Source organism: Pituophis catenifer, unplaced genomic scaffold, assembly GCF_029215685.1.
Source record: "Pituophis catenifer annectens isolate HBS135680 unplaced genomic scaffold, rPitCat1.0.hap2 SCAF_7, whole genome shotgun sequence".
Lineage (NCBI taxonomy): Eukaryota > Metazoa > Chordata > Lepidosauria > Squamata > Colubridae > Pituophis > Pituophis catenifer.
In genome coordinates this window covers 14,671,173-14,687,126 of record NW_027256887.1, presented here as the reverse complement: position 1 = coordinate 14,687,126, position 15,954 = coordinate 14,671,173, and the positions used below count along the sequence as shown (strand labels likewise).

Here is a 15,954-nt window from a genome sequence, read left to right as displayed (position 1 = left end):
TATACTTTACAAGCTGCCATTTTACATGTAGCTAATTTAGCTACAATATAGATAGTAGTACCAAAGGTTTTTTAAAAAAGTTAGAAGGAATGCTATTCTTGGCGGCTTGGGCAGTTTTTTTTTTTAAAGAGTGCAAGCATGCAAACCAGTGTCTGCATTTCCTGCGTCGGATGAGGAAAGCAGATCTTTCTCCTTCTGCCATGGCCACTTTTTACAGAGGCACGATTGAGAGTGTTTTAACAAACGGCATCACTGTTTGGTTTGGTGGCACCAGTGCCTCAGATAGAAAGTCCATACAGAAAGTGGTAAGGACAGCCAAGAAGATTATAGGAAGCTCGCTTCCTGTTATTCAGGATACTGCTTATAAGCATTATGTGCTTAGAGCTCAAAGCATTGTTAGAGACCCCACACACCCACTTTATGCTCTGTTTCTGTTGCTCCCTTCTGGGAGAAGGTTTTAAAGTATTTATAGCAGGACTACCAGATTCTGTAACAACTTTGTTCCCTATGCCATCCGTCTGGTAAACTCGCAAGATTCGTTTTTCTCACTATGTACATGTATACATCCGAACTAGACTGTGATGTTTATTCTGTGTTATATATGTGGATATATGCATATTTATTCATTCGTTCGTTCATTCATTCATTCATTCATTCATTCATTCATTCATTCATTCATATTTATGTAGTGGAGGTAGTAATCCTTTGAGAGTTGTATGCAATGAAATTTCATTTTAATGTATGCTGATTAGTGTACATTCAAAGTGACAATAAAGTTATTCTAAGTCTAAAGAGCCTTAAAAGTTTTGAACCTGATTGAATTTTCAATATTTCTGCATAAATATGACTTAAAATGAGATCTGTTTGCCAAAACGTCTTAAAACTAGCCAAAGAGGACCTAATTAAACAAGTCAAAATTATCCTTCTTCATTTATTTATTTAGGAAAATGATCCAAAGCTTTGTATTTGTATTTAGCAAAAGTATTCAAACTTCTAAGACTATCAGCGTTCACAAGAGAATGCTGAACATCAGTGGTGTATGCAGCTTTGGATCAAGTATGAAGGTTGAACTAAGTCATATTTATGCAAAAAGATAGAAAATTCAAAAGGGATCACAAACTTTTAAGCACCACAGAATTTATATGAACCCAATGTATAGCAAGACATCCTGACCTCTGAAGGGATGTTCATGTGCTTCAGAAGGGATTAAGAGAAATAATTCTGCCTGCCAAGGGACGTATGGGAAGCATTAGCTTAAGAAAAGGCTCTGTGATGGTAAGGAATTCCAAAGTTCAGTATTTATCTGGCTGCAAATATAAATTTAGTCCCCAGGAACAAATGTCAGATCATTTTATCATTCAAGGTTCAGGATTTGCTGAGTAGCTTGGAGTAGCATGGAGACTGGCAAAAGCTCTGAGAAGAGGCTTTAAATTAGCAGTTTAACCCAAATAATTCTTTTTTTTTTCCAGAGCAAATAAAATTTGTCACCTACTGAAATGGTGACAAAGGGATGGAAGACATTTTGCATGAGTTATTACTATGTAAATTATTCAGGTATATCAGATCTGCTTATATTCTGTCCCTAATATGTAAATTTCCAAGAAGGCCAGATAATTTCTATGTGAACCATCTTCTTGAAGATTCAAAACCCTTTGCCATTTATGCAGTAGCCAAATTCTGTGTTGCCCTAATGAAAATAAGACATAATTGGTTACAGGAATAGTCACTTCTGTTTTATTTATCACTTGAGTCAGAACCTGCTGAAACCCACCTCTGGTTATCTTGCTTAGAGATACGTATTTTATTTCATAAACTCTATTTTAGATTTTACACTTCCACAGGTAACTTAATCCACCATTATAATAGTATGTGTGCTATTTATTGATTTATTATTTATGTGAGTATCTTATCACATCAACAGGTAGTCTTCAATTTATGACCACAATTGAGTCCAAAATTTATATTTGCTAAGCAAAACATTTGTTAAGTTTGGGCCCATTTTATGATCTTTCTTTAGCTTTAGACAATTTAGCTCAGTAATACATCATGCTCTCGATTACAATGGCAATGAGTGCACTACTGCAAGAGCTGAAGAGCCAGATTTTGGGGGTGGGGGTGGGGGGGAGACAGTCCTCATGTTATGTGTTGGGATGTTAAGATTAGACTACACAATAGATTGGGCAATTCTTGCATCACCCTATTGGATAACATGGAGCTACAGTTCTGTCAGACTTTCAAAGTAGGACAGATAAAAAAATAGGCACCCAAGGGAATGCCAGAAGTGCTACTTTATTGATGTACAATATCACAACACACATTTGAAAGACTGTTCAAACTTGTCCCATCTTATTCCAACAAAATCAAGGCAGGGTTATGTTGAGTTTCTTTCTCATAATTGCTTCAATCATTGGACTGTGTAGAGGTAGTTCTCAACTTACAACTACAATTGAGCCCAAAAAAATTTAAGTGAAACATTTGTTAAAATGAGTTTTGTTCCATTTTACGACCTTTCTTGACACAGTTGTTAAGTGAATCACTGCGGTTGTTAAAACTAGTAACACGGTTGTTAAGTGAATCTGGCTTCCCCATTGACTTTGCTTGTCAGAAGGTCACAAAAGGGGATCATGTGCCCCCCCCCGATACTGCAACTGTCATAAACATGAGTCAGTTGCCAAGAATCTGAATTTTGATCACATGACCATGGGGATGATTCAATGGTCGTAAGTGTGAAAAATGATCATAAGTCACTTTTTCACTGCCATTGTAACTTCAAACGGTCATTAAATGAATTGTTAAAGAAAAATAAATAGAAGTCGCCTTCGAAAAAATATGGGTAGTCCTCGACTTGCGACCACAAATCAAGCATACAGGTACAGATGAGGTGAAACCTGGCTCAACCAGCATAACTGCGAGAGGGAACAGAAGTTGCCTTTGGAAGTGGTGGGAGCTTCATCCCTGGAGGCTTGGATGGGAGATTGGACTGCCATTTGTCAGAAATGGTGTAGGGTCTCCTGCTTGGGGGAGGGGGGGGCTGGACTAGATGACCTACAAGGTCCCTTCCAGTTCTATTCTGATTGATTGTTGTAAGCCAAGGACTACCTGTATTTGAATTTTACTTGGTGTTGCATTTTTTTTTAAAAAAAACTTTTTGCTGCTCATTGACTGAATAAACAGTATTTTATCATTTCAGGTACTTTATTAAAAGCATCGCAAGAGGAATTTTACCCATTTTTGCCCTCAGTAGTTTAGTTTTATTTCATTTTGGTCTTAAAAGATCTCCCCCATCAAGACAATCCCGGAGGACATCTCCATTCATTACCGTTTCCCCCAAAATAAGACATCCCCTGATAATAAGCCCAATTGGGCTTTTGAGCGCATGGCAATAAGGCAAAGCGCTTATTTCAGGGTTAAAAAAAAATATAAGACAGGGTCTTATTTTTGGGGAAACACGGTATGTAGTACATCTCCTGGAGTGGATGACATCATAAATAAGCAAATATATGAATTAAATTAGGTTGGTTAAAATGAAATCAAGTAAGTAAGCAAGCAGTGTAGGACAATTTAACAATGTGGTTCCTCTTGGAATGAAGTGATTCATTGCTTTCTGGAGACAAAATCTGCCAGCCAACAGAGGGAATGGCAACATGTATTTGCCAGGACCGCAAGAAACATGATAACATGCCTGCATCATGAATCCAGTCCATTTAGGATAGCTGGAATCCTTCCAAATATAACATCAGTTCATTTATTTCTGCAAGTTCCTTGGTGATAAGATTGTAGTACAAGTTGGCAGGGCAAAATTGTTCTCCTGCTGAGTCATGCTGATAATTCATGTTCTTCCCTCTTCTACATTTATATTGCTATCACATTAATGGATGATGGGAGTTCTGTTGTGATCAAAGCAAGAAAAGTGGGAGATCAACTACATGTCAGAACAAATAGTGCTTGGTTCCTGATATCCTAGTCTAAGATTTAAATTAGAAACAGTTCTATTAAGATAAAAAATATTATAGATTTAATATATTTCTCTCAAGGATTGTATTATGGTTTTACAGGCCTTTCTACCTCTGTACATGAAGTTGTAAGTTATTATTCTTGCTAACATTAGAGCAGACTTTATAAAAATATATAGAAGTAAAGATGTTTTGTTTCATGTTTTACAGGAGGGGTGTCAAACTCGATTTCATTGAGGGCCACATCAGGGTTGTCTTTGACCTTGGGGGGCCAGGGAGTTGAGGCCAGGGTAGGCATGGCCAGCTCGACATCACTTGTTGAGGTTCCGTTTTCAGCTGCGATGGCCTCCTGCAGACATCTGGCAGCAAAAACAGAGCTCAGAGAGGCCTCCCCGGGCTCCCTTTTTGCTGGCAGAGGGCTGCAGGAAGCTGAAAATGGAGCCTGGGAGGGTTGCGCGCGGCCCTCCTGCGCTCCATTTTCACTGGCAGAGGCCAGTCCTTCACTGTTTCCAGGGCAGCCCCGCGGGCCAAATCTAAGCATCCCACGGGCCAGATCCTTGAGTTTGACATTCCTGTTTTACAGGGACGCTGGCCTATCTTAATTATTTTAAATGGTTCTTCATAACTTTTGGGGTATCTGTATCCAAGTGTCTTCAAAATAATTTCCATGAACCAGATATTCTTCACTCATTTATCAGCAAAGAGAATTGGATATAGAGATTCATAACAGACAGTCAACAATCTCCAAAAACTGAAATCCTGTTGTCTCTGGGGGCTGGGGCCTCAAGGAATGTTAGAAATAGGAAAGATGGATTCAAAATCATTAACATCTGAATAGCATGAAATATGCTAGACAAAAACAAGATGGCCGTTAGCTGTGGTATAAACATTAATCGCAAGCTGAGGTATAACCCATGGTTGCTAGATAAGTAAAATAGGTCCAATAAAAGAGAGGTTTCATATATTCAGAAGCACTTCAAAGTGTGCAGAAGCACATTAAAAATATTTGAGGAATAAATAAAGGAATTAAGGAATAAATTCCAAGAGTCAGAATCAGAATTGTTAGAGATGTCCAAAAGTCATGCTCTTGTATTTACATGAACCAAGTGATTCTTTTCTAAGCATAAGTTCTTTCTCTTCAACAACATTTATTGAAGTACTGAATATAACCATGTAAACTATTTTTAATTTTTAACCAAAATACCCTCATATAAAACGTTTTTATTCCAACAGGCTGGTCTGGCCTAACTCTCCCTTTTAAATTGGGTTTTAAATGTTTTACATAAATTGGATGTTTTTAAATTTGTTTCTTGAGCCCAAATTATTTAATTTATTTTTAATAGCTTTTAACTTTTGTATGTTTTTTGTATTTTTATCTTGGCTGTTCACTGCCCTGAGTCCTCCGGGAGTAGGGCGGTATACAAATATGATAAAATAAAATAAAAATAAAATATATATTAGTAAGACGACCTTCTTCTAACATCCTTTCCTTGATGCAGCAAAGATAAGCATTCTCACAGAAAATGGGAACGTTAGCAGTTACTTGTTTGCCCGGTGAATTTAAATTATTATTCTACCAATCAAGCTGATAATCAAGCTTGACAGACGTCAAAGAATATGAAGGCAGTTTCTGGAATATAACAGACAGAAACCGACCATTCATTTCTGAATAGGTTAGTTGTTTGAATATGTTCAAATAGCCACAAAAGCCTGCAATTTTATTTAAATGTGCAGTATTTGCAGATTTAATAAATCTGACTAAAAATATGGAAAACTCTGCCTATGATTAATGCCACCAACTTGCCTATTGGCCTCTATGTGCACTAGTAAGGCAAAAGAATAAAGAAAAAAAATCTCTAATCTCTAACAGAGAACTAGGATAAAGAGTTCTGGAGAAAAGAGGTCATGAAAAAGAAGAGAAAGCTATCAAAAAGCATTCTAGAACATCACATTTGTAGAAATATTTTTTTTTAAAAAAAATAGATGTATTAATGTCCCCATCGTTCAATTAGCTTTTTTCCTTGAAGATTTTTTAAATCCATGTAACTGTATTCAATGGGTTTCTTTCAATTAATGCTATTGTTCACATTAAATAATTTCAGATTATTGTAGCTATTTTTCAATTAGACCCATATTTACTCTAGCTGTAACTTGCCTTCAAATATTAGTACAAATGACTTGCTCCCATAACAAACAGAGAAGCTAATTTATTTTCCTAATTTAATTTGAAAACTCTTTTATTACTGGTTTAAGATAAAGGTTCCCCCGCACATGCGTTCTAGTCGTTTCCGGCTCTAGGGGGCGGTGCTCATCTCTGTTTCTAAGCCAAAGAGCCAGCGCTGTCCGAAGATGTCTCCGCGGTCATGTAGTCAGCATGACTCAACACCAAAGGCGCATGGAATGCTGTTACCTTCCCACCAAAGGTGATCCCTATTTTTCTACTTGCATTTTTTAGGTGCTTTCGAACTGCTAGGTTGGCAGAAGCTGGGACAAGTAACGGGAGCTCACCCCATTATGTGGCAATAGGGATTCGAACCGTTGAACCTCTGATCGAGAAGATCAGTGCCTTAGCCATTGAGCCACCGCGTAGCTTATTGCAAATTTACATATAATTTATTTGATTTCTTAAAAAGAAACAATTTTTTAATTAGTTTAGGATTAAATTTATTTTCATATTCTGGCTCTATAAAGACATTTTAAAAGCACCCCTTCTCCTCTTTTGGAAAAAAAATCCATAAGGAACACTATTTAAAACTGCAATTGAATAGGAATACAACTATGTCCACCAATACTAAAACATTCACTGAGATTCTAAAGTAGTTCTGTAATGATTCCATTCAATCACAAAACAATTCTGAGATAAAAAATCTTCAACTGATTTATATCAATTATATCTCTCGATTTTCTTTTCAGTAAAGGGAAACAAACATCTTTTTAATGATGAAGGCATACAGCAGTGATGGCAAACCTTTTCAGCATCGAGTGCTGCACGGAAATGTTGCGCATGCTCATGATTGTCGGGGCTGCGCTCCGGAAAAGCTGAACTTCCGGGTTCTGGTGCGCATGTGCACCTGACAATCAACTGGCCGGCATGCATGCACATACCAGTTTTCGGCACTGCTGTACGTGCAAAGGATAATTGACCTTAGCACGCACATATGCACCAGAAACCCGGAAGACAAACAGGCAAGGCCGTACGTGCCAGGCAACATGGTTTCGTGTGTCACTTTGGGCACACGTGCTATAGGTTCGCCATCACGGGCATACAGTATCCATTAAACATTTTGCATATCAGTTCTTGATTGGGTTCTTGGTATTTTCTAACAATCTTGGCTAGTTTAGGTGGTTCTTGCGTTCTTGCTTCGTTTTCCTATAATATTTGTGCTGAAATTCTCATAGACCTAGAATATCCATCTAATGTAGCTGTATGTATTCATTTTCGCTTCTGCAATAGAAATTATCTTTTGCTCCTCAAGTCTGTTCCCAGATGTCCTCTACTCTCTGAAGCAAGTTGTAAGAATAGGCAAGGGAATGTAAGTGGAGGCTGAATCTGTTGAATTGGCTGATGCAAGGTTTTTATCCCAAAAGTTTAAAAAGTTTCGCCAATTAAAGTAATAACTCTTTTGATATAAAAATATTTCACAAAAGTCGTAACAGTCATCATCCATTGTTCAGACTGGATTTAGGATTTTAAAAAAGCTTTATGCAATAACTAAGTAAATGTAGACAAATTAGGGAAAAGGCATTCTAACTAAATGAGTAAAATTGAGTTGGATTCTGATGTCTGGCACAAAAAAATAAATTAGGAAAAGAAGAGGCTACATCAGTTCAAAGCACAATGTCAAAGTAAAGATCTCAAAAAAGGGGTTTTTTTAATAATTAAATGTAGTATTGAATACTATTTGTCATGATTTTACATTACATAACATTATGGCATGGTTACTAAGAAGGAGAGATATAACGCCTTTTCAAAAGAGTTGGAGGAAGCATTACCAAACTCAGTTTCTTTTTTTTTTCATGCCATTATTATCATGCCTTAGTAATGGAATTTCATAAGGGATGTAGAAAACATCCTTTCTGTTTTCCTCTATCCTGTCATTAGTTATTTTCTTTCACAGCAAATCCTTTAAGGAAGAAAAAAATGAAATAGCTGCACAATACTTTTCAGTTGATAGCATTTGCAGCCTTGTGCCTTGAAGCATCTGAGAGTCCAGCGCTTTGCAGCTGTTACCATGCTGTGAAACATTCAACCTTCCAATATTATTACAATATTCAGATGAATGCAAAAAAAAGGCCTCTTATTTATTTATATGCGGTAATGTACAGGTGTCATCACAATCATATGAGTGTAGATACCCACAAAGGAAAACCTTTCTATTTTTAAGAACACAGGAAAAATTGGTATTTCAGGCAATTCCAACTCTTAACTCCCAATTAAAATGACTTATAAACTTCAAAGGAGTTATAAACTTATATGCTTATAAACATATGACTTATAAACTTCAAAGGATTTATAAACTTCAAAGGAGGGACGCGGTGGCTCAGTGGCTAAGACAGTGAGCTTGTCGATCAGAAAGGTCGGCAGTTCGGCGGTTCGAATCCCTAGTGCCGCGTAATGGAGTGAGCTCCTGTTACTTGTCCCAGCTTCTGCCAACCTAGCAGTTTGAAAGCATGTAAAAAACGCAAGTAGAAAAATAGGGACCACCTTTGGTGGAAAGGTAACAGTGTTCCGTGTGCCTTTGGCATTTAGTCATGCCAGCCATATGACCATGGAGACAGGGCTGGCTCTTCGGCTTTGAAACTGAGATGAGTACCACCCTCTAGAGTCAGGAACGACTAGCAGATACGTGCAAAGGGAACCTTTACCTTATAAACTTCAAAATTACATGCAAGAGCTGTGGATTCAGTTCCAACTCATTAACTTTATTGAGTACTGGTGGACCTATTACTATTTCTAGATGATCTTCTCTTGCAATTGAAGCAGGAATATTATGTACATAGCTTCAGGATTTCTGAAGAAAAGATGGACCATTAAGGCAGAAAGCATCTTCAAAATTTTCTATAGCATTTTCAATCTTCTCTCCCATTGGCCCCGCACTATGGAACATTCTCCCCCGGGGAAATAAGGCTTCATTCTTCTGGCCTTCTTTAAAACAGAAAAACATGGCTCTGCACCCTTGCCTGGGGTACGCAGATGAACATGCAGCTTATGGTAACTCTTTTAGCATCCACTCAATACCATTCTTCATCTAAGTATTTTTTAGTAAAAAGATAAATTCTTCTGTAGCCAGAAACTGACATGGCATTCTTATAGTATTTTGATTGAAAGTTGGTCCCCAACTCCCGGTCCGAGGACTGGCACCAGTCCACGGCATCCCAGCCCAATCGGCAGAATGAAGGCAGTATGCAAAACCACGCCCCCTCCGGTCCGTGGAAAAACCTTTCTCCATGGAACCGGTCCCTGGTCCCCAAAAGGTTGGGGGGCACTGTTCTTAGGGACGTAAAACATCTGTTAACTCAAAACACATTTTGTGAAGCATGTCCATCCTAAAAATTAATAAATAAATAGAAACTAGAGCTTTATTATTTTTCCTTGTTTCCTTTTGCTTTACGTTTTAACAATTGATATTTTACTGCAGGATTTTATTTTATCATGATACTTCATTGACTATAATTAGAACAAGCAGAGAAAAAACAGCAGGGGTCTGTGGAGGAACAGGCAAGTTTTGAAGAAAGGAAGTATTTGAGATGGCAAAAAAAAAAATCATCAAAGCCAACAGAGAAAACATAGAAAAGGGTACAATACTACTGCAGAAACATATAAAAAGACAATATAGGCATTCCTTAGATATGGTGGGTTCGGTTGCAGACTATGGCAATAAAGCAAATATTACAATAAAGCAAGTCACATGAATTTTTTGGTTTCCCAGTGCATGTGAAAGTTAAATTTACTCTACTGTAGTCTATTAAGTGTGCAATGGCCTTATGTCTAAAAAAAAATCATATATACTTTAACTTAAAAAAAAATGCTAATCATCACCCAAGCCTTCAGCAAGTCATAACCTTTTTGCTGGTAAAGGGTCTTGCAAAGAAAAAAAAAGTTTGCAAAGCACAATAAAACAAGATATCCCTGTAGATCATATAACAAATGTGATACCTAAAAACAAAACCTAGTTTTTAACAAAAGTAGGTTTTTTTAACCTTTCAAATTATTAGAGTTGTAACCATTTCATTTGCTAATAGTCATATGCTGATGGATGAAAAGATAACGAAATGATTTGGCATTTCATACTATAGCACAACTGATCACCAAGGAATCATGTGTGCACTTTCAAAGATTCTCGATGTAGATGAAAAGCTTCTGTATCTCTCTCTTTTTTGAAAGAAGAATTATATCACCTTTCGCTTGAGAAAAATATAACAGCTGAGCCATAAATGACCCAAATGCCTCAAGGTCTGTTGTAAATGCGTATAAATGAGAAATGGGAATCAGAAAAATGGGAATCAGAAAAATGGGAATCAGGAGCCTGTAGTACAGTGGACTAAAGCATTGTTATTAACATCTGCTGCTTGCAATTACTGCAAGTTCAAATCTCACCAGGCTCAAGGTTGACTCAGCCTTCCATCCTTTCAAAGGTAGGTAAATGAGGACCCAGATTGTGGAGGCAATAAGCTGACTTTGTATAAATATACAAAAGTATGAAGGCTATTGCTTAACGCATTGTAAGCTGCCCTGAGTCTCCGGAGAAGGGCGGCATATAAATTAAAGCAAAAAAAAAAAAAAAAAATCAGCTGCAGCTATATATACCAAAACAGATTATAAGATCAAAACACACTACAAGTAGTCCTTGTTTAGCAACCACAATTTAGACAGCTACTCGGTTGCTAAGCAAAGCATTCACTGAGTAAAACAGAAACTCTGCTTATGATCTCACTTCGGCTTTCCTACGGTCTATAAACTTGCAAAATGTGGTCGTAAATGTGGACGATGGTGACAAACTTACTTTTTTCATCACTGCTATAATTGTAAATGGTTGCTAAACAAGGCAGTTGCTAAACGAGGGCACTGGTATATTCTTTGTGGATCACCTGGTCACCTCACATCTTCCTCCAAGACATCTATTTGGCCTCATTTTACCTTGTGGACTCTTTAGCCTAAATACCACCAAAACCTTGAGCAAATACAATCGTGTAAGGGATATTAACCCATATTAAACATGTTGTCTCAATTTTTAAAAAAAACAAACCACCATTAATAGTAACAAATCCTTTTGGTTAGCATGCATTTAATTACACATATTCTCATTTCAAACATCCGGAAAGCATTCCTGAGGCAAATTCCTGATCAATGACACTGCAAAGTTAATAGCACCGACCTAATCATATTAAAATATTGGACTTTCAAAGAGAATCTATGGGATCTGCATTTTATTATACTGCTGAAGAGTGCAGAAAGGTAGCATTACATACTAAATGTACGCTTTATGGGATTAAAATGTGAGGATCACAAACACAGTCAAACAGAGTGGGGTTGAAAATAAAATCCTGCATAAAAGCATTGTTAGCAGAATGATCTGAACGCCCTGAGGTGAATATTAGACTATATAACTTTTCTCCTTTTTTAATCCTTCTGGGTTTTTTTTTTCCCCAAGCCACTTTTTGACCCCAAAACTGCTATAATTGCAGCTCTTTAGAGGCGAAGTAAAGTAATACGTTGGCGATATGCTTCTTGGGTTGCTATGTTACGGTGATTATCCAATTAGCTACCTGCCTGTAGTGAATAATAATGGCAGCATTTAAACAAATCGATAAAATACATCCAATCAGTCCTTGGCAGGCCTTTTGGTGTATTTTAGAAACACACCAGCTAAGAATATAACCAGTCGAAAATATGCTTCTGCAGTTTCATAATGAACTTTTACACTGCAACTGCTGACACATAAAACAATATTTTAAATGAGCCCATTTAATTGGTCTAGAAAGAGAACTCCAGTCTCCAAAAGGGTAGATGGCATAAAGTTAATATAATAAAATGTTAATGTTGCCTTTGCATCTTCCCTGAAGGCAACTTTAAGCCACAAAAGGCAACAGTTCACTGACAGCAGTCACATATATTCCACAAAGTTGCCAGATAGGGGTTTTTTAAAAAACATTTTTCTATCAAGAACCTTAGAACTAATTGTGCTTAACAGCTACATGGGTCAACCCTGACATCCTGCGCCCTGAAAGACCATTGAAGCTACTGCTAATGATAGAAAAATACATTATAAACTAAATAGCTTTGAGTTGCTATCCGGATTCCAAACTCTTCTTACTTGTGTCATTGATGTTTAGCTTGTTCTTCTCTTATTCCTGTACTGCAGGCTACTTCTGCTGCCTGCTGGCTGCCTGCAGTTCGGCAGTTTGATTCTCACCAGCTTAAGGTTGACTCAACCTTCCATCCAGTGGCGAAATCTGAATTGGTTTGCTACCGGTTTGCTGGCTGTGCATGCGCGCTGCAAGCCAAATGCACGCTGCGCACACATGCACAGTGTGCACCAAACACACACTGCATGCACGCATACACAGTATGCACCAAAAGGAGGCTTGGGAAGGTAAGTAGAACAGCGAGGGGAGGGAATCAGCTGTGCCGCGCCATTTAGCTTCGCTAGAAAGCAGGATTTCCTGCTTTCTAGCAAAGCTAAACCCCACGGCACAGTTCATCGTCGGAAATACAGGTTCAGAGGAACCGGTAGCTTTTTTTAAACTACCGGTTCGACTGAACTGGTAGTTTTTATCACTACCGGTTTGCCCGAACCGGAGCAAACCGGTAGCATTTCACCCCTGCTTCCATCTTTCCGAGGTGGGTAAAATGAGGACCCAGATTGTTGGGGGCAATAGGCTGACTCTGTAAACCACTTAGAGAGGGCTGTAAAAGCATTATGAAGCGGTATATAAGTCTAAGTGCAATTGCTATAGCTTCAACTTCTTATACTTAAGGTATAAATGAAGAATTTAAAATGCAGTGTTGGAATTAAAGTTTGGCACTGTAAAAACGCAGGTGAGAGAGTAAACCTATGTGGCCATAGTGATGGCTCCATGAGGACAACCAGACGTTTCTGTTGAGTTGAATGAAAGGTTGAACATTTGCATGAAAACCAGCAGGGAACAATGAAGGCACCCACCCCCAGGCCCCATTACTACCCGAACTGCTCCATTACCACTGCCCTGCACTGATCCCACCTCCTTCCCTTTTACCGGGTTTCCTCTGCACCAGTATCCTGTGAGGATGGGAAAGCAAAGCCATCATAGCTTTGCTCTCACAACTCACAAGGACTGGGGAAAATGTTTGGAAAACAACTGGTTCAGGTCTTCAGCAAGGCTTTAAATTAGAAATGGAAGGGGAGGGTGACCAATCTTTATGGTCAAACCCCAACACAATAAATCAGACAATAAGGAAGGGAGTGTTGAGGAGGAAGGGGAACTCACATATAAATGAAATGATGTAGGAAGCAAACACAGGGTTAGTCATAATGAGCTCAAATGCCAGTTTGCTAAAGCTCAGAGTTTGGGGAAGAAACAGGGAAAGCTTGAAATCCTAATACCGTGATGGCGAACCAATGGCATGTGTGCCAGAGGTGGCACGCAGAGCCCTCTCTGCTGACACACGCAGCGTCTTCCCAGGTCAGATCTCCATGGCATTTCTTTCGTGAGCTTCTGTTTCCCTGCAAACGACAAAACAGAAGCTCACAAAAGAAAAAGATCTTACCTCTTGCCACGCTGCTGGTGTTGGGATGCCCTGCCTCCCGCCGGCCAGCTGGTCTTCGGGTCTCTGCTGTGCATGCGCTCATGTCTGCGCATGCAAACCTTTTAGTTTGGGCATGTGCGCGCGCAATTTGGGCACTCGGTGGATAAAAGGTTCGCCATCACGGTCCTAATACATGAGAACAGGTATGATATTGTATCGTTACCAAAATTTGGTGGGATGGAACCCTTGATTGGAACTTATTGCTAGAAGGATATAAACCATTCAAAAGAAACCGAGCCAACAAAAGAGGAGGAGGTGCATTGTACGTAAGGAATCACTACATGTGTAAAGAAGTACACAATACCAGGGATGAAAGCCCTCCTGAATGCACTTGGGTGAATATTAGAGAGGGGGGGGAGGAAATGACATTGCTACAGGCCACCCAACCAGGCAGAGGAAATAGATGAACTATTTGCTAGTCAGTTAAATAAGGTGTGCAGGAAACACTGTAGTAATGGGGGACCGTAACTACCCTGACATCAACTGGGAGACAAAATCTGCACAAGGCTCCTGTCGTGCCTAGCTGACAACTTTGTCAATCAAAAGGTACAGGAGGGAAATAAAGGGTCAGCTATACTGGACTTAATTCTTACTAACAGGGATAAAAGAGCCTTGGTAGTACAGGGGTTTAAGGCACCCTGTTATTAAGCTTATTAAGACCAGCTGCCTGCAATTACTGCAGGGTTCGAATCTCGCCAAGGCTCAAGGTTGACTCAGCCTTCCATCCTTTCTAAGGTAGGTGAAATGAGGACCCAGTTTGTGGGGGCAATAAGCTGACTTTGTATAAATATACAAAAGGATGAAGGCTATTGCTGAGCACATTGTAAGCCGCCCTGAGTCTTCGGAGAAGGGCGGCATATAAATCAAATTAAAAAAAAAATAAAGGTGGAGGTTGCGGGAACTTTGTGAGAGAGCGAGCATGTCACACTATGACATGGTCATAGTATTCAACATAATGCAGGCAGAGACAACTGAACAAAGTTCTAAACTTCAAGAGAGCTGACTTCAACCAACTAAGACAGAAATTAGGAAGGATTCCATGGAGGGACATCCTAAAGGGAAAAACAACTGAAGATGCTTGGGAAACTGTGAAAAAGATTATTAAAGCCAATCAAACACAATATCAGAGAGAAAGAAAAGAAAGAGACTACAAATAAAACCAGCATGGTTGCATAAAAAACTTTCTAACAAACCGAGGGACAAAAAGAACTGGTATAAGATAGAAAATAGCTATTACAAAACTATATTTCAACATTCCTCCTCCTTATGTACATGGAAACATAGATACTTCAGGACAATGAAAACAGGCATTCTCTGTCTACACAGGGCACATCACTCTCTGGGCTCCATTTAAACATAATTAGATATTTTTCCTTTATTTTCCCATATGGCCAGGTTAATTAGTTTTTACCAATTATCAAAATTTTACCAATTATCAAAAAAAGAAAGCTTAATTTCTTTTTGACACGAAAGTTGCTATGCTGGAATTGTATCAAATGAAGTTTGCCTGCTCCTAGTAGCCACATTTTTGTTTTATCACACCATCTTGATGTTGCCCCATCCAAAAGAAGGAGATGGACAAATGGAAAACTATTCAGCTGCAACTTTGTACTTTCCTTTCATTTTAAACTCAGCAAGAGAAATACAGAAAAACATCCAAATGTATTTAAGGCTGTTGAAACCCAATAAAAGTGGAAGTCTTTTGCTACTAATGAAGGCATTTTTTTTAAAAAAAAAAAAACTTTTTTTTTTAGTAAAAAAATAAAAATAATGTTTTACTTACTTGGAAATCTTTTTCTTCAAGGATTTCCTTTTTCCATCTGACAAGGAAGGCAGCACAGACATATAGGTGGAAGTGGGAAAAACCTTCTGGTTCAGACTGTTAAATAAAGCATATATATAGTCAACATAAAAATACATTTGAGTAGATAACTCAATACTGATCAGAAAGTCTTTTTGTTGTTTTCCTCATTTTTAAAATGTAATTGTCACAATTAATTAGTGAATCAGATTTCAAATAAAAGCCTTTTCATTTGTGTAGAGAAAATAGGAATAAACAAAACAATAGTACCCAAGAATGACTAGATTATGCAAGTATACAAAAAACATAATATCTGCCAATAAGCTTTATTGCTGAGCATCAAGGAAACCACCTGGCTTCAACTTTAGGGAATAAAACTGCTGTGATTATGCTTCATGGGCAGGTTTTGCTAG

At 38.3% G+C, this 15,954-nt stretch overlaps 1 protein-coding gene across 2 annotated transcripts in view; it reads right to left on the bottom strand.

Annotated features, from left to right (window-relative positions):
- Nucleotides 1-15,954, bottom strand: part of TBC1D22A (TBC1 domain family member 22A) — a 133,731-nt gene that overhangs the window by 9,320 nt on the left and 108,457 nt on the right. Inside the window, exons 12-13 of one of the 2 annotated variants that reach the window (XM_070947296.1) lie at nt 15,524-15,619; nt 3,788-3,887 (exon numbers count right to left, since the gene is read on the bottom strand). In XM_070947296.1, the coding sequence (XP_070803397.1) occupies nt 3,864-3,887; nt 15,524-15,619 (120 nt within the window). In that variant the 3' untranslated portion in view covers nt 3,788-3,863. Of the gene's footprint in view, nt 1-3,787; nt 3,888-15,523; nt 15,620-15,954 lie in introns of those variants that run through there. The other variant, XM_070947295.1, reaches the window with a different exon arrangement.